This window comes from Bos grunniens, chromosome 15 (genome assembly GCF_055505025.1).
Source record: "Bos grunniens cultivar Pamir isolate PY7600 chromosome 15, Bosgru_T2T1.0, whole genome shotgun sequence".
Taxonomy (NCBI): Eukaryota; Metazoa; Chordata; class Mammalia; order Artiodactyla; family Bovidae; genus Bos; species Bos grunniens.
Genome location: NC_141179.1, coordinates 27,921,397 through 27,944,955, shown reverse-complemented (window position 1 = coordinate 27,944,955; position 23,559 = coordinate 27,921,397). Strand labels below are relative to the sequence as shown.

The window sequence follows — 23,559 nt, the reverse complement described above, 5'->3', positions numbered from 1 at the left end:
CAAGGAACCTCCATACTGTTTTCCATAGTGACTACACCAGTTTACACTTGGGTTCCCTTTTTTCCATATCCTCTCCAACATTTATTAGTATACTTTTTTGTTTTAAATAATATGTTGCATTCCTTTTTTTGGTCATGCTGCATGACTTGCAGAATCTTAGTTCCCTGACCAGGGACCAGCCCCATGCCCTCCTGCAGTGGAAGTGCAGAGTCCTAACCATTGGACCACCAGCAAATTCCCTTGTTAGACTTTTTGATGATAACCATTCTGACAGGTGTGAGGTGATACCTCATTGTGGTTTTGATTTATATTTCTTTAATAATTAGCAATGTTGAGCATCTTTTCCTGTGCCTGTTAGCCATATGTATGTCTTCTTTGGAATTATGTCTGTTTAAGTCTTCTGCCCATTTTTTGATTGGGTTGGGTTTTATTTTTTGTTGGTTGCTTCATTTGCAGATATTTCCTCCCATTCCATAAGCTTGTCTTTTATTTTGTTGATAGTTTCCTTTGCTGTGCAAAAGCTTTTAGTGTAATTAGGTCCCATTTGTTTATTTGTGCTTTTATTTCTTTTGCCTAAGGAAACTGAGCCAAGAAAATACTGTTATGATTTATGTCAAAGAATGTTCCACCTATATTTAACCTTACTAGTTTTGTAGTTTTAGGGCTTATATTTAGGTTTTTGAACCATTTGAGTTTATTTTTATATATAGTGTGAGGGAATGTTTTAATTTTATTGTTCTGCGTGCATGTCCAGTTTTCTCAGCACCACCTATTGAAGAGGCTGTCTTTTCTCCATTATATATTCTTGCCTCTTTTGTCATAGATTAATGGACCATAGGTATATGGGTTTATCTCTGGCTCTCTATTCTGTCCCATTGATCTATATTCCTCTTTTTGTGCCAGGACCATGCTGTTTGATTATTATAGCTTTGTAGTATAGTCTGAAGTCTGGGAGGGTTATACCTCCAGCTTTTTATAAATATTATGGGATTTATCAACCATGTGGATTAGATTTACTGTCAGGTACTTCGCAGGTGATGCAAGTGGTAAAGAACCCTCGTGCCATGCAGGAAACAGAAGAGATGCAGGTTCGATCCCTGGGTCAGGAAGAAAGATCCCCTGGAGGAGGGCATGGCAATCCACTCCAGTATTCTTGCCTGGAGAATCCCATGGACAGAGGAGCCTGGTGGGCTGCTATCCATAAGGTTGCAAAGAGTCGGACATGACTGAAACAACTTAACTCGCGTGTATACACCCTACATATATCATTACTTTTCTTTGAGGGGTGGATTCTGGTCAGAGGAGCCTATTCTCCAAAGTAAAGGAGGTGACTTGTTTAATTCACCCATTAACAAATATTCATTGAATCCCACCCAACTTTTAGTTGTTTATATTTGCTTAGGGAGCTCAGTGATAAGAGATAGAAGGAGAAGAGAAACTGGATTTTGTTACTCTCTGGATTTGCTATAAATGTTTCATTCTGTTATGTCTTTGAATATCAAAAGTCTCAAACTGTTTCCATTTTAAAGATTGTTTGTGGACTCTGGAGTCAGACAGATCTGGGTTTGGATATTCATTTCACAACTTACTAACAGTATTATTTTGGCAAATTACTTAGATTTTCTGAGTATCAGCTTCTTTATAATAAAAGGAGAACAATATTTATCTCCTAAGCTGCTTGTGTGAATTAAATGAAATAATCTGTATAGACATGGGCATGTAGCAGGTGATCAGTAAAGTGCTGATCCTTCTTTCTTTCTGGTGCTTTTGCTGCTTTTAATAAGGAGCACAATGGCATGGATTAAATAGCTCACAGGATTTCATTTTGATGTGGCATGGAATTATTCAGTTTGCCTTTTGAGAGAAGAGTGGGTGCAAGCTGAATTGCCTAAGTTAGATATCAGTGGGAGCTTCTCGTGGAGAATTCTATACAAATAAGGTTTGGGGAAGAGCTTTGGATTGGGATTAGAAGGTTGGGGTTCTAGCCTGTCTTTTCATTTTAGTAGCAGTGACCCCTAGGTAGGAAACCACTTAGCTTCTTAGGGTCTCTGTTTTCATGTCTGTAAAACAAGGATACCTGCCCTGCTTACCTAACAAGATACAACATGAAAACTACATTTAAAGTACCTTGCAAATTTATGACCTGTTAGGCAAATATGAGCGGTTTTTCTTAGGATATTCATGAGTGCTACTTTACTGCCCTGAAGTAGCTGTGCATACCTTTTGGGCTTTCTTAGTAGTTTTGAGATGTATCCTGTTGGGGTGTTTTTTGAAACTTTGGTTAAAGGGATGACAGAGCATTTGTGGGAATCTGATTCTTTGCTATTTGTGTTTAGGCCACAGTGAAGATATACCCTCACACAGACAGTTCTGTCATGACACCCCAGATTCATCTCCTCCTAGGAAGGTTCGTCACGACACCCCGGATCCGTCTTCTCCTAGAAGGGTTCGTCATGACACTCCAGATCCATCTCCTCCTCGAAGGGTTCGTCATGACACTCCAGATCCATCTCCTCCTAGGAAGGTTTGTCATGACACCCCTGATTCATCTCCTCCTAGGAAGGCCCGTCATGACACCCCGGATTCATCTCCTCCTAGGAAGATTCGTCATGACACTCTGGATTCTGCTCCTCCTAGGAAGGTTCGTCATGATACCCCAGATCCATCTCCTCCTAGGAGGACCCGTCATGACACCCCAGATTCATCTCCTCCTAGGAGGACCTACCACAGTTCCTCAGATCTCTCTCCTGCCAGAAGGGCCCGTAACTGCTCCCCTGACACAGCTCAACCTGGAAGGACTCTTGACTCTATGGATAGATCACAGCTCAGGAAAGCCCATCATAATTCCAGTGACTTGGCTGCTAATGTTCCTCACTCACTGCCCAGAACCAAAAGCAGTGAAGCCCCAGAAAGCTCTAGCAAAACTTCTCCACATTGCAAGGGGCCAGGACCTTATCATCCATCACTCCCAAAGAATAGCAAATATGAGTATGACTCAGACCTCTCTCCTTCACGAAAAAAACAAGCAACATCCCATGTTGGAAATAAGCAGCATGATTCTAAAGGTGAGCATTTGTCCGTGAGAGGGACCTGTTCCCAGAGTGCTTTCTTTTGATTCTTTTAGTTGCTTTGCTAGGTATTTATGGTCTTTAGAAATGAGAATGGAGCTTTGGAGTTTTAAAAACTGGAGGGAAATAGTGAGAGGTTGGGCTGAGGAGAGTTAAAAATTAACAGTAGTAGGGTAGAAGTTTTTATATATATTTTTTGTTCATTCTCCCCACCTCATGAAAATACTACATGTTTGTTGCAGAAACTTTGGAATGTATAGAAATGTAGAAAAAGATCACACAAAATTCTGTCCAGTCAGAGGCAGTCTCTTTCTTGTAGCCAATATTCTTTTAGTCTTTTTTTCTAATCATTTTTGATGTAGTTGAGACATGTCTAGGCAGTAAGTAAATATTGCATGTGTAATCTTGCTTGCTTTTTTCACTTAGCATTATCTTTCCTGAGTCATAAAATATCTCTTTGTTAATATAATTTTTGTTGGTGTTCCATTAACCATTCCCCTAATATTGCATATTTTAGGTTATTTCTAAACCTTTTCCTCTGTAATTCTATAATGAACATCCTTATACATAAACAGTTGCTCTGTTCTGGATTATTTTTGTATCTATTTCTAGATAGACTTCCTGGGAGTTGAAGTGCTTCTAGATACGTTTCCTAGGGAACAAAGTAGAAATTTATTTACTGGCTCAGGGGGGTTCTTTGCTTATAGGACTGTTGATACATATTGCGGATTGCCTTTGGGGGAGGTGATTTGTGATGCCTGTGTCTACAGCTCACCTGTGTGATGAAATTTGTTTGCTCCATCTTTTGTCCCTAGGTACTGCTTTAATTTTTAATTCAAATACATTGTTATGTTTTAGTCAAAAGACATCAGAATATATTCTCTGTGTGTGTGTTAGTCACTCACTTGTGTTTGACTCTTTCTGACTGTAGTCCACCAGGCTCCTCTGTCCATGAATTCTCCAGAAGAATACTGGAGTGAGTTGCCATTTCCTCCTCCAGGGGATCTTCCTGACCCAGGGATCAAACCTGGGTCTCTTGCATTTGGGCAGATTCTTTACCATCTGAGCCACCAGGGAAACCCAGAATATATTCTAGGTCATCTTAACTTGCTAGGGCTTCCTGGGTGGCTCAGATAGTGAAAGAATCTGCCTGCAATGTGGAATACCTAGGTTCAATCCCTGGATCAGGACGATCCCTTGGAAAAGAGAATGGCAACCCACTCCAGTATTCTTGCCTGGAAAATTCTATGGAAGAGGAGCCTGGAGGACCACAGTCCATAGGGTTGCAAAGAGTCAGATACGATTGAGCGACTAACAACGCCACTGAGCCCCGAGTTCAGTTTGTTTTGGCCACTCTATGTGTGGATAAATATGGCACAGATGAGGATGGTGAGATGTCTTGTGCTAGTCACAGTAACTAGTAACTTGGGAATAGAACCCCACCCATTGGTTTTAAAAGTTATCTCTGACTTTGCTCTTCTCCCTTGTCATTTATACTTATGTTTAGGTTAGTGATAGTTCCTCACAAGAGGACTAAATGAATGTTGAACATTTGCCTGGTACATTCTTTTTTAGATTTTGCCAAGGGGATTAAAATCTTTACTCTTCAATTCTAGGCTCTTCCCCCACCCATAGGAAACATCACACAGGCTCTCCACCCAGGAAACATCACACATTGGACTCTTCTTCCTACCCAGGTGACAGTAGGAAAACCTCTGATTCAGATCTTTCTCCTCCACGGCACAAACAGAGTTCAGGGCCCCAGGATTCCGATTCCGATCTGTCACCTCCGCGGAATAGACCTAGGCATCGGAGCTCTGATTCTGACCTCTCTCCACCAAGGAGAAAGCAGAGGGCCAAATCTTCTGATTCTGATCTGTCTCCACCTCGAAGGAGTCAGCCTCTGGGAAAGAAGGTAAGAACTTTCAGGAGCCATGTCTTAGTTTAGAGTAACTCATCTTCTAGCTCTGTACAGGTCTCAGAGATCCAAGCCAGAGAAATCTAGCTCACAGGACCTCTAGAGCTCTTTTCTTCTCTCTGAAGGCAAGACTATCTAACTCAACCCAGGGGAACTTGCAAGTAGCAGATTTCCTAAATAGCATCTGCCTTTATGTTCTCTCAGTTCCACAAATCTCATTTTAATAGTTTAAACAAAACTTCCTATTTCTTATGAACAAACTGAGAATGTAGTTCAGAGAGTGGAGTTAGGAGCACGAACTTCGTGTCAAACAGATCACACATGGAATTCTACTTTTTATGTGAGATTTGAGCAAGATACATAATATCTCTAAGCCTCAGTTTCTTCATCTTTAAAATGTAGATGATAGTAGTACATACTTCAGGTTCTTTTGAGAATTAAATGCGGTAGTGTAAGTAAAACTCTTAGCCCAGGGCCTGGGACAAAGTAAGCATTTAGTGTAAGCCATTTGGACTGTAGGTCTCTGTATCCAGAGCTTAAAGAGAGGCATTTAAAATATAAAACGACTTTAAAAATCATATCGCCTGGGAAAAGTGTTTTGTATTATTTTAAATCTGTGATGAAGGCTGAATTAACAAAATCCACATGAACCCCAAGTAATTGTGTTGTAAAGAATACCTCTACTAGTACAGAAATGTTATTCCAAAAACAGAAAAAGAGAAAAAAAAAGAAATGTTATTCCAGTGAGTTGGTTAAGAAAGAGCCTGTGATGTGCATGTTACCTCCAACACAGACTTTTCAGGTAAGTCTCTGTAGTCCATGTGGTCCTGGTAGGGTGGAACAGGCAGTCCCTAACCCCAGAATGTGGGGAGCGCAGTGAGGTCAGTGTTTCAGCTGGACCCAGTGACATTTTTATGTATCTGCTTAGTCCATGGACAATTTAATATTAACCAGATTTAGCACATTGCTTTTTTTTTGACCATGTCACATGGTATGCAGGATCTTTATTCAGTTCCCGAACCAAGGATTGAAAACCACTGGACTTCCAGGGAAGTACCTAGCACATTGCTTAAGGATATTAGGATATAAAAATTTATATACATTGATTGCGGGGTGGTTTGTTATTTTGATACAGGGTGGGTTTTAGTAAAAAGTTTGGATTTGGTCATATCTTGTCATTATCCTGAAATATAGCCACAATTTCAGGTTTGAAATTGATAGGTTTGCTTGACTTTGTGATTTAAATGGAATATTTTATCAGTGTTGATTCAGCTGAAATATTCAGCTCTACTGAAGGGCTCAGAGCTTGATAGAGGTTTCTGATCAGGTGACCTGAGAGTCTTCATGGATGCAGTTTATATGCTAAAAAGTCAGAAATACAGATGCTTAGCCTGCCCTTTGGTTCAGATGGTAAAGAATCTGCCTGCAGTGTAGGAGATCTGGGTTTGATCCCTGAGTGGGGAAGATTCCCTGGAGAAGGGAATGGCTACCCACACCAGTATTCTTGCCTGGAGAATTCCATGGACAGAGGAACCAGGCAGGCTACAGTCCATGGGGTCACAAAGAGTTGGACACAACTGAACGACTAAAACTTTCACTTTTTTCAGCCTTCCCTTTAGTAAATTGTTGGTTTGTGTTTCTGTTTGCTCTTAAACTTAGCAGTACTATTAATTTTCCATGAAATTCAGTTTTATTTCTTCTATTTTGCCAATCCTGTGGTTGATAATGAGAATATAAGGTAGCGTTTTTGGTTTGGTAATTGCTGATCCTCAGACATAACTGTACACCCATGAAGCCCATTGCCACATTGTCTCATTAATGTTGGATGCTCCCTTTTCCATTGCATAGGCTGCACACATGTATTCTGGGGCTAAAACTGGGTTGGTGTTAACTGACATACAGCGAGAGCAGCAGGAGCTCAAGAAACGGGACCAAGAGACCATGGCATTTGAAGGTAAAAATGTGGAAGTGCAGAGACCAGTTGAGGCTTATGTCGCTTTTACTTTTTTTAAAAAAAATATAGCTAATTTACCTGATATTTAAAATTTTTAATTGCTATCAAGTTTCAAATCCGGTTTTCTGCTTTAACTTCTCATTGGCTACAAGTGGATCTTTTCCTTCTTAAAAAATGTTAATTTTCAGAGTCATCACCAATATGCACTTAGATATTGGTAAGGACTACTTGTTGTCTGGCTGTGAAAGTTCTTATCCTGCATCAGAGCACTAACTGGTTGACTTCAGCTGTTAGAATGTTGTTTCTGATTTTGACACCTTTTCGTTTATCTTTAAAAGTGTACTTTTCCTTTGCAGCTGAATTCCAACATGCCGAAACTGTATTTCGGGATAAGTCTGGTCGTAAGAGGAATTTGAAACTGGAACGTTTAGAGCAGAGGCGAAAAGCAGAGAAGGACTCAAAGAGAGAGGAGCTGTATGCTCAGTGGGGCAAAGGGTAAGAGAGCCACTGAAAGGAACACAAGACTGCAGTTACTGGAGGAAGCAATTTCTCTGCTCTCCTGACCAATTAGTTCATTGTTCTGCCTTTAAAGCTATTTTCAGGAATGGGAACTTCATTGTGCTCAGTTTGCTTCCTACAATACTGACGTATTTCACACTTCTGGTTGGTATTCTGGGAATTTCACGTTTTTCAGTGTTTGCCCTGGACTGCTAGGAAGAGGAGGCTCTCCACGTGTAGCAGTATGGTCCATCTCAGTGTAAGAGTGGAGGTGTTACACAGGATAGCAGACTCTCCTGGTTCTTCTTGTCCAGGCTTGCCCAGACCCGGCAGCAGCAACAAAATGTGGAGGATGCAATGAAGGAAATGCAGAAGCCTCTGGCCCGCTATATTGATGATGAAGATTTGGATCGGATGCTGAGAGAACAGGAAAGAGAGGGGGACCCCATGGCCAACTTTATCAAGAAGAATAAGGCCAAGGAGAACAAGAATAAGAAAGGTGAGCCTTCTGGGAATCATCAGAGATAGAGCTGATGTATGTGAAGAGAGAGGATCATTAGAATGATGATTCATAAATATGTGCAAAGAAGGCGTTCCTGTATAATTTCAGATTCTTTGTATTTGGGAATTTAAGTTGAACTTGATCAGAGATTTCTGTATAAAATTTTTTTTTCCTCACTGCCATTCAGCTCTGAATTAAATTACATAGGTAACTAACTTTTCTCTCTCTCCTATCTTTAGTGAGACCTCGCTACAGTGGCCCTGCACCCCCTCCCAACAGATTCAATATCTGGCCAGGGTATCGCTGGGATGGAGTGGACAGGTAAGCCTGAGTATTTCCTACAGTTTTGTTTTCTCTTCCTTGTAACCCTAACCTTCCCTGACTGTTCTCAAATCATTACACTCTGCCTCATTCTCTGCTCTAATCACAAGGTTAGTAACATGCAGTGTACTTGCTTTTGTTTCTCAAATCCCATTTCCCATGCTCATAACACTCCTCTTTCTCCTCTTTTCCTTTTCAAAGCTTTTTAAAACTCTGGGTAGATAACCGAGGTGGTCCAGATAGATACCTTTTTTTTGATGTTGGCCACTTCTGGTGATATTCTCTTAAGGTTTAGAGGGGATTGAGTGATGGGTGCTAGTCTGTAGCCTTCTGTATATTGTGTCTTTAAAATGTAGCCTTTGAACCTTTTCTTCACTGCCTTAGGAGTGAGTCACTTGTAATGTCACACTGACCCCTACCACCTTACCTGTTCACCCACCCACGTCTGTACCCACACACACTTAACTTTCTGTATGCTATCATGGGTGAATTGTACAGGCCCCTGTCTGCAGTCAGTGCCTCTACTTCCTGTTAGATTCCATCTCTTGCCTGCTGAAGGACATTGTTCTATCACGTAGCATAGTGACTCTCAAACTTTGTAATCTCAAGACCCCATTATACTCTTAAAGATTATTTAGGACTCCAGGAAGTTTTATGTGGGTTATGTCTATTAATATTTACCATATTAGAAATTAAGTAGTTTTAAAAGTATTTAGTCTTTTTAAAAAGCCATTACAATAGCATAGTTACCATGCTTTAAAAAAAACTATTTTCTGAATGAAAATGTGAGACGAATAGCTTTGATTTGCATTTTTGCAGCTCTCAGCTCTCATTCATGTCTGGGCTAATAGGATACATTGGGATTCAGTCTGCTGCACTATGTTTAGTTGAAATATAGGAAGAAAATTCAACTTTATACACAGGTAGTTAGGAAAGGAAGGTGTATTAGAGTTTTTTTAAATACTCCACAAAAACTCGATAAGTTTCTTAAAGATTACTTATAATATGGAATCAGAAACCAAATCAAAAATCTTTTCATTCTGTTAGATTAAAATTTATTGGTCTTTTTTCTACTTTCTACTTTTACTTCTGCTTTTACTCATATGTGACTTTATAGCATCATCTGCTGTTGATTGTTTTTTTTTTTTTTTTCAGGCCTTTCAAATGTTGATATATTTCATGTACAATATCAGATAATGATTATATACTAACATTAACTTCGATCTCATCACAGAATATCTTTAAATAAATTGAAGCTAAAGGAGTCTGTGGTAGTTTGTTACCATATTACCAAAGCTAAAGTTTTAAAAAATTCTAATTTATGCTCGAAAGCTCCAATTTGGTCATTAGCAACAACCCGATATTATATCAGCCACTTTCCTTGAAGCAAAGGTCACTTCATACAATGGCTTTTTTAAGCTTCTACCAGATTTTGAACCTTGAGGATCGTGTCTTCTGTGAATATAGACAGTGTTACTTCTTCCTTTCCAATCCAGATGCCTTTTGTTTCTTTTTCTTGCCAGATTACACTAGCTAGAACTTCCAGTGCATATGTTGAGTAGAAGTAGTCAGAGCAGACATCTTTTACCTTATTGCTAACCTTAGGAGGAAAAAATTCAGTCTTTTCACCATTAAATTGTGTAAACTATAGTTTTTGTGGGGGGATACATTTCCTTTATTGAGTTGAGAAATTTCTATTCCCAGTTGGCTAAGGAAGGTCTTTTTTCAGGAATGTATGTTGGATTTTGTTCAAAATATATACTGATTTTCTTTTTGGTTTACTCTTTGACCCATGAATTACTTAGAAGTGTATTTTAGAATTCCAAACATTTAGACTAGTCTAGATATTTTATTTGGCACCCCACTCCAGTACTCTTGCCTGGAAAATCCCATGGACGGAGGAGCCTGGTGGGCTGCTGTCTATGGGGTCGAACAGAGTTGGACACAACTGAGTGACTTCACTTTCACTTTTCTCTTTTCACTTTCATGCATTGGAGAAGGAAATGGCAACCCACTCCAGTGTTCTTGCCTGGAGAATCCCAGGGACGGGGGAGCCTGGTGGGCTACCGTCTATGGGGTCGCACAGAGTCGGACACGACTGAAGCGACTTATTGAATTGAATTGAATTGAGATATCTTATTGATTTCCAATGTAATTCCATCGAGGTTAGAGAATATACTCTAATATTTTGAAGTTAATGCTATAATATTTTGATCTTCTTAAATTTGTTAAGACATGTTTAATGGCCCAGTATATGGTTTACCTCGGTGAATACCCCATTTGCACTTGAAGATAATGTGTATTTTGCAGTTGTTTGGGGGTAGTGTTTTGAAAAAGTATTTTATTCTATCTGTTTTGGAATAGTTTTATATATATAGAAAATTTGCAAACAGTTATTGTACATACCTTATCTAATTTTGTTACCATATTACCATGATATAGTAGTCAAATCTAGGAAACCAACATTAGCATATTATTAATGCACCAGATTTTATTTGGATTTCGTCAGTCTTCTGTTTTCTGTTTCTGTTCAGGGCTGCATTTCAGTATACTGTATTGTACTTAGTTGCCCTGTCTCCTCAGTCTCTTCTGCTCTGGACCAGTTGCTCAGTCTTTTTGCTTTTTGTAACCTTAACAGTTTTGTGGGGGTATTGTCAGGTATTTTTGTGAAACGTTCCTCAAATTGAGTTTGTTTGATGTTTTTCTAATGGTTAGCCTGGACGTTATGTGTTTTTGCAAAGAATTCCACAGTAGTGAAATGTCCTTCTCATCATGTCATTTTAGGGGTTACGTGATATCCGCATGATATCACTAGTAAAGTTAGCCGGGATCACTGGGTTAAGGTAGTGAGTGAGTGCCAGGTTTCCCAACTTTAAAATTACTCTTCTTTTTCTTTTATACTCTCTTCTCTGGAAGCGAGTTGCTGAGTTCACCTTATACTCAGAAGAACTATGGAAGGGTATCTCCATGTATTATTTAGATTTTTTCTGTAAGGAAGATCTGTTTCACCTCCCCATTTATTTGTTCAGTCATTTATTTATATTAGTATGGACTCATGTATATTTTATATTATACTTTGTACTGTAATCTAGTGGTATGTTATTTATTCTGTTGCTTATGTTATCTTTTTTGTTCCATTCCTTGAATACTGGAAATTCTGTTGGGTGTCCCTTTCTTTGTCCCTTTCACTGTTTCCTTTTTGAGTGTTCTTTTACTTCTTTGTATTTTCTCTGCCCCAGCCCTAAAGAATTGCCTTTTCTCTAAGAAACCCTGGCAGCTTTTAATGGAGAATGGTATTTGCAAACCAAGATATAATTGCTAGAATGCTTATTATTACTGGAATGTCACTGCTTCTAGATCCTCTCAGCAAACAGAGCTTGGTAATGCATGTATAGTAGTCTGTATGTGTGTATACACACATATCTATAATTGTTTCTGTGTCCCTCTGGAGGTATGTTACATATATGCATGTATAAATATGAGTTCATACTGATGTAACTGACTCTAATCAAGTATTACCTTTCTTTTTTCCTTACCTATAAATTCCCTCCCCAACATTAAGAAAGGGCCACCATCCACTATTCATTTTGCTCATACCAAGATGCACATAAAACAGTTTCAAAGTTGGGAAATTTGGAAATGAGAAACTCATTTACCATCTAAGCATGGATATATGTGTAGCTCTTTCATGTATAGACATAAGGAATCAGTCCCCTCACCCCCAGACATCCTGGGTAATTTTTTTTCTTTTATAATTTACTTATATTAGTGTTTACTCTTTTTGGTGTAAGTTCTATTGGATTTGACAAGCGAGTAGAGTCATTTATCCACCACCCTAGTACTATACGGGATAGTTTCATCATTTTAAAATTTCCTGTGTAAGTCACCTTTTAGTTACTTATTCCTCCTCCACCAACCCCTTGTAATTTCTGCTCTTGTTTTCCATCCCTATAGTTTTATCTCTTCCAGAATGTTACATGAATGGAATCATACAGTATGTAACCTTTTGAGTCAGACTTTTTGAAAGGCAGCTGTGCTAAACACTATACCACCAACGCTTGAGTCAGACTTTTTGCACTTAGCAAAATGCATATACGATTCATCTACTCCGGGAGCTGGTGATGGACAGGGAGGCCTGGCGTTCTGCAATTCATGGGGTCGCAAAGGGCCGGACATGACTGAGTGACTGAATGGAACTGCACTGTTCTTGAGTGAATCAGTACTTCACTCCTTGGTCATCACTGAGTAGTATTGCATTGTATAGCATACCACAGTCTGCTTATTCCCCAGCTGAAGGACATCTTGGTTGCTCCCAGTTTTTAACGTTGTGGATAAAGCTGCAGTAAACATTTGTGTATGGCTTTTAATGTGGGTATAGTTTTCAGTTTACTTGGGTAAATATCCAACAGTTGCTATTTTGTTGAGATCATGTTCACTTTTATAAGACACTGCCAGTTGTCTTCTAAAGTGGCTGTACCATTTTACATTACTGCAAAGGGTGGGGATTTCTGTTGCTCCATATCCTATCCAGAATTTGATATTGTCAGTGTTTTAGATTTTAGGTGTGTGGATTTAGTTTTGAACCTTAATTGCTTTGTTTTCCTTATAGTTATACCTCTGCAATTTTTTTTTTTTTTTTTTTAGTTTTTGCTGTAAAGATCACAATATGTATCTTTAACTTATCATAGCCTACTGATAGTTATAATTGTTATATTTCACATGAAATGTAAGAATCTTGCAACACTATATTTCCACTTAATCTGTTTTTGTTGCTATTATTTTCATGTTGTTCACTCAGTCGTGTCCGACTCCTTGCTACCCCATGGACTGCAGCACACCAGGCTTCCCTGTCTTTCACCCTCTCCCAGAGCTTGTTGAAACTTGTGTCCGTTGAGTCAGTGATGCCATCCAACCATCTCATTCTCTGTCGTCCCCTTCTCCTCCTGCCTTCAGTCTTTCCCAGCATCAGGGTGTTTTCTAATGAGTCGGCTCTTCTCATCAGGTGGCCAAAGTATTGGAGCTTCGATTTCAACTTCAGTCCTTCTAATGAATTTTCAGGATTGATTTCCTTTAGGATTGACTGGTTTGATCTCCTTGCAGTCCAAGGGACTCTCAAATGTCTTCTCCAGCACCACAGCTCAAAAGCATCAATTCTTCGGCATTCAGCCTTCTTTATGGTCCAACTCTCATATCCATACATGACTGCTGGAAAAACCACAGTTTTGACTAGATGGACCTTTGTCGACAAAGTAATGTTTCTGTTTTTGAATATGCTGTCTAGGTTGGTCATAGCTTTTCTTCCAAGGAGTAAGCGTCTTTTAATTTCATGGCTGAAGTCACCATCTGCAGTGATTTTTGAGCCCAAGAAAATAAAGTCTCATTGTTTCCATTGTTTCCCTGTCTGTTTGCTATGAAGTGATGGGACCAGATACCATGATCTTAAGTTTTTTGAATGTTGAGTTTTAAGCCAGCTTTTTCACTCTCCTCTTTTACCTTCATCAAGAGGCTCTTTAGTTCCTCTTTACTTTCTGCCATTATAGTGGTGTCATCTGCATATCTGAGATATTGATATTTCTCCCAGCAGTCTTGATTCTAGCTTGTGCTTCATCCAGCCCAACATTTCGCATGATGTACTCTGCATAGAAGTGAAATAAGCAGGGTGACAATATACAGCCTTGGTGTACTCCTTTCCCTATTTGAAACCAGTCTGTTTTTCCAATTCCGGTTCTAACTGTTGCTTCTTGCCCTTCATACAGATTCTTAGGAGGCAGGTAAGGTGGTCTGGTATTCCTGTCTCTTGAAGAATTTTCCACAGTTTGTTGAGATCCACACAGTCAAAGGCCTTGGCGTAGTCAATAAAGCAGAAATAGATGTTTTTCTGGAACTCTCTTGGTTTTTCTATGGTACAGTGGATGTTGGTGATTTGATCTCTGGTTCCTCTGCCTTTTATAAATCCAGCTTGAACATCTGGAAGTTCTCGGTTCATGTACTGTTAAAGCCTTGCTTGGAGAATTTTCAACATTACTTTGCTAGTGTGTGAGATGAGTGCAATTGTATGGTAGTTTGAACATTCTTTGGCATTGCCTTTCTATGGGATTGGAATGAAAATTGACCTTTTCCAGTCCTGTGGCCACTGCTGAGTTTTCCATATTTGCTGGCATATTGAGTGCAGCATTTTTACGGCATCATCTTTTAGAATTTTAAGTAACTCAACTGGAATTCCATCACCTCCACTAGCTTTGTTCGTAGTGATGCTTCCTAAGGCCCACTTGACTTCACATTGCAGGATGTCTGGCTCTAGGTCAGTGATCACACCATCATGGTTATCTGGGTCATGAAGATCTTTTTTGTACAGTTCTTCTGTGTATTCTTTCCACCTCTTCTTAATATCTTGTGCTTCTGTTAGGTCCATACCATTTCTGTCCTTTATTGTGCCCATCTTTGCATGAAATGTTCCCTTGGTATCTCTAATTTTTCTTGAAGAGATCTCTGGGCTTTCCCATTCTGTTGTTTTCCTCTATTTCTTTGCTTTGTTCACTGAGGAAGGCTTTCTTATCTTTCCTTGCTGTTCTTTGAAACTGTGCATAAAAATACATATTTTCATACATACTACTTAAAAAATATAATAGATCCCATAATAACAGTGGTAAAATTTTTACTTTGTAATTGTGTATTTTTAAAGAAACTAAGAAAACCAAAGAAAAAAATTGTAGTTTTAGTATTTACTCATATAATTACCGTTTCTGGTGTTCTTCTTTTTTTGTTAAAGAAATTAGGAAATTTTAATATTCCTTCAGTGCAGATCCATTGGCAACACATACAGTTTTGTTGAAATGAAAATGTCTTTACTTCACCCTTTATCTTTTAAAAGCTTTAATTTTGGAATAGTCTTGGACTCAGAAAAACCTGAAAAAAATATTATTAGTGTACCCTTCAGGCAGTTTCTCCCAATGATAACATCTTGTATATAACCATAGTACATTATCAAAGCCAGGAGTTGGCATTGGCATAGTTCTGTTAATTAAATCAGAGAACTTTTTCTCACCTTCGTTTCTGAAGGATTGTTTCACTAGCAGTATTGGAGGAGATTATTGAGAGGATGTGACCATTGGTTGACCCTTAAACTGGACCCAGGCAGTTGAAGGCCCTTGTCTCTCACCGTCCTTGGAACGTGCATCATGTCTATTCTTCCCATCTGCAGCTTTTTCAAGGACGCAGCCTTGAGAGAGTAGGGTGTTGAGATCGTCTGGACTGAATGTGTGACTGAACCCATAAGGGCTCTATATAAACATTTAACGTTCTGAGAGGCAGGTGCAGAGATCTGTTTTTTTGTGGGGTTGCCCAAGACAAAAAACCTTTTATGTAAATTCCCTTGCTTTTTAAACCTGTCACCTGCCAATCTGGACTGGTCTGCCTCTTTCTTTGATCTTTCCTTGTCCTCTGTGTATGGGAGCCAATTTCAGATTACACCCAGGAAACTTCTGAGGTTTCAGACCAACACATGGAACTCTGGATTGACAGTTCCAGACTTCAGTGACAGCTCTTTAAAGATCTTTCATCACTTTCTGGCCACCATTGTTTCCAACTGGAAGTCAGTTTGTTTCATTGTCCCACTCCCCCCAACCTCAACATATACACATTATAATATATTGGTTTTCTCTGACAGCTTTCAAAATTTTCTTCTGGTCTTTGGTTTTCAGCAGTTTGATTGTGATGTACCTACGTATGGTTTTTCTTTGTGTTGATCCTTTTTTGAGTTTGTTGAGCTTTTTGGATTTATGAGTCCATATTTTTCACATTTGGCTATTTTTTTGCCCAGTTATTATTTTTTTAAAACCACTTTCCCTTCTCCAATTTTACTATTTCTACTATTTGATATTATACTACAGTTGTCTGAAGTCCTGCTCATTTTTTTATCATGATTTTCCTCTCTGTTCTTAAGATGAAATAATTTCTGTTGATCTCATTTCAAGTTGATTGACTCATCTGCCATCTTCAGCTTATTAGGCTGATACACTGAAGTTTTTGTTTCAGCTAGTTTATTATATTTTTCAATTCTAGAATTCCCATTTGACATATTTCTCTGCTGAGATTTCCTACCTATTCATTCATTGTGAATCAATTTATTTTCCCTTGAGAATATTTATAATTGGTGCTTTGAAGTCCTATCTGCTAATTGCAACATTTGGGTTATCTCAGCATTGGTTTCTATTCATAGTTTTTCTTGAGTTTGATCACATTTTACTGTTTCTTTACATATCTGGTCATTTAAAAATGCTATACTGGACATTATACATTGTGGAGACTTTGAATTCTAATTTTGAGGTGTGTTGATTTTTATTGCAGTAGACAGTTAACTTGATTGTATTTGAACTCCAAACACTTATCTACTTTATAGTGGGCAGCAACTGAATTCCTGCTCAGTTCTTTTAGTTTCTAGCTGCTGCTTTTTCAGTGGGCCCATTGGATTTCCCCTGAACAAGCACAGGTTAGCAGTTAGCCAAAAATTTGGGTGCAGTTTGTGTATAGATTTGGGGGTTCTTCCCTTCTGAAGCTTCTTCCCGTTCAGTGTTTTGTCCCTGATTTTTTGGCTGCTCTGCCCACTTTGCACTCATACCTAAAGCCAGTAAGCCTGTGGCCTTCTGCCTCCATGAGCTGTGCAGTTTGGGAAGTGCCCTCTAGCAGAAAGCTTCACACATCTCCTCCCACAGTAAACTCCCACTCAAGTTCTGCCTGCTTTTGGTCACTCATGCCTTGAAATATTTCACATACTGTATTTTGTCCAGATTTTATAATTGTTCCCTGAGAGTAGGTTAGTTTGCTTGACTTCTCTGCCATGATTGGAATCTACTGCGCTGCTGTATGTGGGCCTAAGGCATTATCTTCTGTCCCTCAAGCTGCCATCTAAGCCCAGAGCTCTAGTTCCTGATATTGGCAGGTATTGTCAGGTTGGCTGTGGCTTCAGGTTTATTTCCTGCTTTGGTTTGCAGGATATGGTATGTCAGCTCTTTGGTAGCAGGATTTTTCAGAATACTCATTTGCTGTATAGCCAGAAGTAGATCTTTTTATAGCCACAACCCTAAAGATATTCCCTGCTATATCGAGTTCTTTCTTTTCTCTATTTTTTTCAAATTTCTGGACCCCAAACTTAGAACTCTCCTTGACCTGGTTTTTTACTGGTATAATTTGTCTCCATCTCTCACTGTAGTTTTCCTACATTTTTCATATTTTCTCCTTGAGTTTTCCTTTTTAGTTTTCTTTCTCATCCTTGCTTTATTTCTGATTATTAATTCTTTCCTTGCCTTTTCTACTCTTGTCTATTTTTGGCAAGTGAATATTTCTAGAATAAATCTATAGTATGTTATAGTTAGAAAAACCCATAAGGTCAGTTAATCTAACTTAACATTATTTAAAGAGAAACTGAGCCTCTGTTAAATTTCACAACTTACTTAGAGTTTTCAGCTCACCTGAAAAAGCTTGAATAAGACCTGGGACATCTGATTCTTTAGTCTAAAGCTCTTTCCACTGTAAGCTCTTTTGCAGTTTGCTTTTCTGATTCTATTTAGGGTTTGGTTTGTTATTCATAGGACCTTTGTATGATCATAGTAGTGTTGATTCTCTTAAGCACTTATTCCTCAGGCAAGAAGCAGTGGTTTCCTTGGGCTCTAGAACACCACTCATGCTTCTAAGGTTGGAGATGATGCCATTCTTAAGAAGCTTCGCTTCTTACTGAGCCTTTCCTTACTCACCCAACTCATACCTTAGGTAAGGCCTGAAGAAAGGGGGAAACTTGTCATCCCTATCAGTTCAGTAACACTTAGCACACGTTATAACATAAGCAGCTGTGTATTAGGCGCCAGGGTCTCACAATTAGTAAAAGATGGTCCTGGAGCACGCCAACTCACTTTCTATCTACAGAAGAAGACAGATGAGTAAATACTTTCAGTGCTAGTTGCTAAGTATTACTATAATACTTAGCTACTTGCTAAGCTAAGCTATAATACTTAGCTACTTGCTAAGTATTACTTGAACACACTAGAGTGTGTTCAAGGTGCCTTGGGAGCACAAAGGAAGAGTAGATTCAGCCCTGGGAGATTGTGATCAGGGAATGAATGCTACCTCGAGGAGGTGATACATGATACATAAGTGGGAGACCTGGGTTTGATCCCTGGTTTGGGAAGATCCCTTGGAGAAGGTAAAGGCTACCTACTCCAGTATTCTGGTCTGGAGAATTCCATGGACTGTATAGTCCATGGAGTCACAAAGAGTTGGACACGACTGAGTGACTTTCATTTCATTTTTCATTTCATATGTATATGTATAACTGATTCACTTTGTTATATACCTGAAACTAACACAACATTGTAAATCAACTATACGCCAGTGAAAAGTTTTTAAAAGAATTAATGCTTACTGTGTGAAATCTGAGCTTCGTATTCTGGCCTGTAGTGCTTATTATGTTGTGGCCTCTGCCTGCCTCTCTGACTTTGGCTTGTGCTACTCTATTTGTACTTTAGCTCCAGCCATATAATTTGACTTTGGTTCCTTGCGTGTACCATCCCATTTCTTATTTTTGTGCATTTGCTCTTGTTGCTTCTGCTGTGCTGTATGCTGAAATGCCCTCCTAACCCTTCTGACTCTTTGCTTCACTCTGTCTTTTTAGACTTAGCATAAGGACCCCCTCCATGAAACCTTTCCTGATCATTCTTGTCCACCCCGCTTCCAAGCTGAGCAAGGTCCCCTTTCTGCTTCTTTGATACCCATTGCATATTTCTACCATAACCTATGCCTTTTGTTTTAATTATTTGTTTAAATGTCAGTCTCCTCCACTAGTCTATGAGTGTATCAGGACAGGTGCTATGTTATACTTGTTTTCATGACACAGTACCTAGTATAGTAAGAATTCACTAAATGTGTGTGTAATGCATGGTTAAAGTATAATATGTAGACATCAGTTGAGAGTGAGTTGGACCTTTAGAGAGTGGTAAATATTTGAAACAGTTGTCAAAATGAGAGGGGAAAGGCTCTGAACAAGGACTAATAAAAGGTGGAGTGTGTATTTTGTCTTTCTGATTCTGTTGCTTATGTCTTAAATATTTTCACTTTCCTTTTTCATTAGATTGTGATTTCATTAGATTGTTCATTAGATTGTGAGTTCTTTATTTCAAATGTACATGTTCAATTCAGGATTCTGGCTGATCAGTATCTCTTGATTGCAGATCCAATGGATTTGAACAGAAGCGCTTTGCCAGGCTTGCCAGCAAGAAGGCGGTGGAGGAACTTGCCTACAAGTGGAGTGTTGAGGATATGTAACTTTTTTGAGGCTGTGGGAGTGACCGTGGGTTGTGGTAGTGGACATAGGGCAGCTGTTACAGACATTCAGCTGTAACGGTCGTCTATGCTAATAATCAGGGCCACCCAGACCGGCAACTTGTTGAATACCAATTTTGACTACAGAAGAATATTTGAGACGTAATATCCGGACGAAGGATCCATACATCTCAGGTGTGCTGACGCTGCCGGATGCTGGCTTTCAGAGGAAGTGTTGATTTCTCTGTGTCCCAGGGCTTGTTCTTGGTTAGGGTATTTCTTTTTTAATAAACACACATTTATTTTTTTAAAATAATTTTCTTAATTGGATATTCTGTTTTGGGGAAGAATACAAGCTAGTATTGATCCCCCAGGGGTTTTGGGGATTGGTAGTTGGATTTTTCATTCATGTAGGAGGCAGGATGAGTAATAACTTTCACAGTGATAGATCATTCCATTTAGAAAATAAGAATTATTGCTAAACTAGACTTTGGAATGGACATGGATATTTGGAGACATGGTGGTATCTGATAAGAGGTAGTGTCACAAATTAGTGGGGAAGAGGTGGATAATGGTGCTCAGAAAATTGGCTTATTATATGGACAAAAATAAAGTTGGATATCTCCCTTAACCACATAAAGCAAAGACAGAGTCCAAAGTGAATTTACCTAAGTGAAAGGTAAAATACTAAGGCCAATAAGAAAAAAAATGGAGAATGTATTTGTGACTTTGGGATAAGGATAAATCTGTTAAGTTAGATCTCCAAATCACAATCCATAAGGTTTGATAACTTTGCCTAATTCATATTTAAATATTTCTAGTCACCAAATCACCCCATAGTCAAAGCTAAAGATAGGTATAGATTAGGAGAAAATATACCAATGTCTAAAACTGACAAAGGATTACATTTATTAGAGATTGAATATGGAAGGAACTACTGCAAATCAGAAAGAAAACACACAAAACAAGAATAGGCAAAGGATGTGAATATGTGAAATCTAAAGGGAAAACCAGAATGGCCAATAAGTATCTTACCACTTATAATTAGAGAAATAGAAATCAAAACATTAATGAGTTTCTACTTTGTATCTATTAGTAAAAGTAAGCAAGAGACTGGATTCTCATGGGAAATCAAAACTCATGGGAGATTTTAACTAGGGCCTCCATTCTGGACAACAAATGGGCAGCACTTAACTGAAAATAAGTAATATCTGGGATGCAGTGTTGCAGAATTTTTGATTGAATGCTGTCTTGAGTTTGAATCCCAGGTATGTCTTTTACTAAAACTGTGCAACCTTAGTAAGCTGCTTTTCTGTGTTTTAGTCTCTTCATCTTTGAAATGGAGATGTTACCTACCTTACAGGTTTATTGTGCGCCTAGAACAGTGCCTGGAACATAGTATGTGTCACAAAATTGTTAGCTGTTGTCATTGTCTTCCTAGCCATCATGTGTTGATAGCCAGCTTCCAACATGGCCCTCCAGTGATCCCTGACTCCTGGTAGTCAAGCCCTGTGTAGTCCCCTCCCTACGGTGAATAGGACTGACCTAGGTACACGATAGGATGTCCTGGAAACATGCGACTGAGTCAGGAAAAGACACTGAAGGCTTCTGCCTTGTGGAAGAAGCTGGCTACTATGTCATGAGAACACTTATGTGGCCCTTGGGAGAGACCCATGCAGAGAATAACTGAGGCCTAGACCCACTAGGTTATCAACCATGTGAGTGAGCTGCTGTGGAAGTGGGTCCTTCAACTCTGTTCAGGCCTTTAGCTGTGCATATCTCTGATCAACAACATGGCCACCATGTCATGAGAGATCCTGAGTCAGAATCACCCACCTCCAAATTCTTGACCCAGAGAAACTGAGGTAGTAGTTGTTTATTATTTTTTAATAGCTTGAGATATAATTCACATAACTATAGTGTTTACTCGTTTGATGTGTACAGCAATTCAGTGGTTTTTAGTAGATTGTGGAGTTGAACTATAACTTCATCATAGTTAATTTTGAAACATTTTGGATTCAGAGAACTTTATATCCATTAGCAGTCACTCTTTACGTGTCCCCATCTCCAGCTCTAGGCAACCGCCAGTTTTTCTGTTCTAGATTCATTTCATATAATGTGTGCATAGACTGTCATACAACATGTAGCCTTTTGTGTGTAGCTCTTTTCACTTAGCATAATGTTTTCAAGGTTCATCTGTGTTGTAGTATGTATCAACATTACATTCCTTTTTATGGCTGAATAGTATTCCCTTGTGTGGGTATAACACATCTTTAATTATCCATGTGTTGATACATGCGTAGCCACTTTTTGGCTCTTGTGAATAATACTGCTATGAATACTCATACAAGTTTTTGTATGAACTTATGTTTTCACTTTTCTTGGAGTAGAATTTTTGGTTCAATATGGTAACTTCAGGGCTTCCTTGGTGGCTCAGCAGTAAAGAATCTACTTGCAGTGAGAAGCTGCAGCTTCAATCCCTGAGTCAGGAGGAGGAAATGGCAACCCACTCCAGTATTCTTGCCAGGATAATCCCACAGACAGAGGAGCCTGGTGGGGTTCAGTCCGTAGGATCACAAAGATTCAGATGTGACTGAAGCAGCTGAGCGCACATGCACGCGTGATAACTCCAGTTTTACTTTCTGAGGAACTACCAAACATCCAAAGCAGCGTAAGAAAGCCCCAGTTTCTCCACGTCCTTGCCAGTTCTTGTTTCTGTTTTTGACCATACTGCATGACTTTCAGGATCTTAGTTCCCAACCAGGGATTGAACCCAGGCCATGGCAGTGAAAGCGCCACGTCCCCACCTCTGGACCATCAGGGAATTCCTGCCAATACTTACTTTCCGTCTTTTTGATTATAGCTATCCTAATGGTATAAAGCTAGCTGTAACCAAAAAGACAGTAAGTATTGATAAAAGTGGTATGTTGTTGTGTTTTTGATTTGCATTTCCCTAATGCCTAATGTTGTTGAATATCTTTATATATATTTCTTGGAAAATGTTTATTTAAATCCTTTGCTCATTTTTTCAGCTGAGTTGTTTATCACACACAGACACATACATGCACACACACTCTTAGGTAGAATTCTTTATATATTCTGGTAAAAAGTCTCTTATCAGATAATTTGCAAATATTCTCATTCTGTGGCTGTTATTAGTTTTAAGCTGCTAAATTCTGAAGTAATAGTACACAGCAATAGATAACTGATTCATTAAGTTTGTGCATACCCTTCATCAAAGCAGTTCCACTCCTTGCTTTATCCATCAGAGAAACTTGCACAGATCTGCAAGGAGTTAGGTATAAGGATGTTTATCTATATGTAGTTTGGGTAGCAAGAAGCTGAAAACAACTTAGATGCCTGTCACTAAAGGAATTGATTAGTAAAAATGTGGTATATGCATATGATGAAATATTATAAAAAGCAGTCAGATGCAGCTACTAGGACCTGATAGACTCCAGGTGAGGAGGGAATAATGGAATTTACAGCAAAAATTATTTAAGTGAATTGAACACAGAAAACAACAGAAACACAGAAGGCAGTTTTAAAGGAGAATTTATACCTTAACTCACTAGAATGGGGTCTGTGGGAGGGAACAGAATGGGACTAGAGTGGGGAATGAAGGAGGGAAAGAGAAACAGAGGAGGATGAGATAATGTGTGCTGAACTCCGGCATGCGATCCACTCTGTTCTGTGTGCCTGCGGCTCTAAGCACACATCCAGAAGCAAGATCGTGCTCTAATGGAATTGACGTTTAGTACCTGTATCAGTTGGGATAGGCTAAACTGCTGTGACAGCCAAATGGACTGGCCTATACAATGAAAGTTTGTTCTCCCTCCTCACTCATGTCCAGGGAAGTTTCAGATTGGGGCAGATGGAGGGGGCATCCCTACTCCATGCAGTCATTTAGGTACCAGGCTGATGTCAACATTAACATGGCTTCCGAGGTTGCTTGGGGCATTGCCATTTTGGCGAGTTGAGCAGAGCT

General features: G+C 39.1%; 1 protein-coding gene across 9 annotated transcripts in view; it reads left to right on the top strand.

The window, feature by feature from the left end:
- The window catches only part of BUD13 (BUD13 spliceosome associated protein), a 146,174-nt gene that overhangs the window by 5,281 nt on the left and 117,334 nt on the right, over positions 1–23,559 (top strand). For 4 of the 9 annotated variants that reach the window (XR_015141871.1, XM_086339358.1, XM_086339357.1 and 1 more), the window contains exons 4-9: positions 2,337–3,065; positions 4,685–4,983; positions 6,835–6,940; positions 7,297–7,435; positions 7,753–7,937; positions 8,180–8,261. Coding sequence is in view for 7 of the 9 variants with exons in the window: in XM_086339358.1 (XP_086195484.1) it covers positions 2,337–3,065; positions 4,685–4,983; positions 6,835–6,940; positions 7,297–7,435; positions 7,753–7,937; positions 8,180–8,261 (1,540 nt within the window). In the remaining 2 variants the exon portion in view is untranslated. Of the gene's footprint in view, positions 1–2,336; positions 3,066–4,684; positions 4,984–6,834; positions 6,941–7,296; positions 7,436–7,752; positions 7,938–8,179; positions 8,262–19,480; positions 19,888–23,559 lie in introns of those variants that run through there. The other 5 variants (XM_086339360.1, XM_086339364.1, XR_015141872.1 and 2 more) reach the window with 3 other exon arrangements.